Source organism: Sphaeroforma arctica (assembly GCF_001186125.1).
Source record: "Sphaeroforma arctica JP610 unplaced genomic scaffold supercont1.6017, whole genome shotgun sequence".
NCBI classification, from domain to species: Eukaryota; class Ichthyosporea; order Ichthyophonida; genus Sphaeroforma; species Sphaeroforma arctica.
Genome location: NW_014034541.1, coordinates 1 through 1778, shown reverse-complemented (window position 1 = coordinate 1778; position 1778 = coordinate 1). Strand labels below are relative to the sequence as shown.

The 1778-nt window shown below is 40.7% G+C and overlaps 1 protein-coding gene across 1 annotated transcript; it reads right to left on the bottom strand.

The window, feature by feature from the left end:
- Positions 1-1003, bottom strand: SARC_15373 (hypothetical protein; the record flags this gene model as incomplete). Its single annotated transcript, XM_014290504.1, has 1 exon — positions 1-1003. A coding segment is annotated over exon 1 (833 nt), but the record flags the coding sequence as incomplete, so codon positions are not given.
- Between the last annotated feature and the right edge of the window lie 775 nt (positions 1004-1778).

Genomic DNA, 1778 nt, shown 5'->3' with positions numbered 1-1778 from the left:
TGTTGGTGACTGGTGACTATAGCACACCCTGCAGTAGCTTGTGGGTTAGCCCAGATTGTACCTTGCGTGACTGATTCAAGGCTTTCAATTTCACTTTCACTTTCGTGTGCGATCTGCCGGCGTGAGGAGACTGCATTGCTTTCTGTGGCAGTCTGTGGCTTAGCCCCGACTGTATGTGTATGTGTAACAACGACTGTGACACCACTTTCATGTGCGGGTTCTCCTTGTGTGGGGAGTATATCACTTCCTGCGGTTGTTTGTAGCCTGTATTCTTCCGCTACTTGCTCAGGATCGTCGACACTGTGTGATGTGGTCTCTGATGCAGAAGTAACCGTATCCACATGCATGTCACCGTCATTCAAAGCGATGTATGATAGAGATGCGGTTCCTTCATACATAGGCACGGTTTCAGCTACAAATCCAGAAGGCTCTACACACGGCCCTATACCATCGACCCCCTCAGATGCGACACTAGTATCCACATCATCTAGTGACGTGACAAGGCGTTCTGATGTGACACCAGTCTTAACATGTTCTACTGGTACAGCTGTGTTCTCAGATGTGTGTGCTGTGCTTCTTGCTTTAGACCATCTCCAAGATTTCTGGTACTGTCCGTTCACATATACAGTGTCTCCATCTTTTGTGTGATTCCTTAGCGCTAACCTGGGGACGGGTGCAGTGATCTCCACACCACCGTCTCCCCGCACAACACCTGCACCCTCGAGATTATCATGCACTTCATCATTCTTGATATGCGTTGCATGTGTCACGCCTGCTGTGTGTGCGTTTCTGACACGTTTAGGCCACCGCCATACAGTTTTATACCCAGACATGTGGGTATTTAAAGCATCCACCTCGAGGGAACGCTCATAATCTCTATTGCTATTTATTACCTACGTACAAGTGCAACACCTCTGAGAAGATCAAAGCATGCTTCTCCAAGATATGTACGCCTTTTTAGATATACATGTGCTTATGCATATTTATGTATGTAACATGTACGTAAATACCTGATGTGTGTCGTGTGCACTATAACATAATTGTTACTATGTGTTTAAAATAAACCCTAAAAACATAATTGTTACCGTATGCTTTTCTAGGGTTTTTAGAAGCCAAGGCGGCGTATTATACCAAACCCTATAGAGATACCAATAACCTTAATAAACCCAAGAGAACAATATTTTTTTTGTCGAATAAATGTTGAATTCAGAAGGCTATGGAATAAATCCTAAAACATTATGACCATCTCACTCTGAACGAAAAGTAAAAGGTAGAACGGAGGAGTCCGACAGTCCGTAGGACTTATCGAATCATAGCCGTCTATTTAGTGGGGGCTATGATACTATTGAAATAACTTCTTATCAAAAGTACGGAAATAAAAATGAGTAAAACATTATTATTTGTAAATATCGTCAAGCAGTTGGATTGCGTTTGCCGTATTGGGTGACCGATCTGTAGATTGCACATGATCAAATACTGATATATAAACCGCTGTTTGTATATATCTAAATTTACATAGTAAATATTAGATAAAAGAAATATACGAGTGTATGTATATGAAGACAGGCTTGTATGTATCGATTATATCCAACACTATTGCCAACCCTATCTCTTAAATAAGTGAACTATTTAGTATTACAAATAGTTTTTGAGTTCAGTTGTTGCCGACAGTTGTCATCCCAACATGACCAAAGACCAAGTAAGTATAAGCTTAATATATGCATGAATGTATGTTTTCTTTGGATATATATATATATACATATATATATATACTTTGG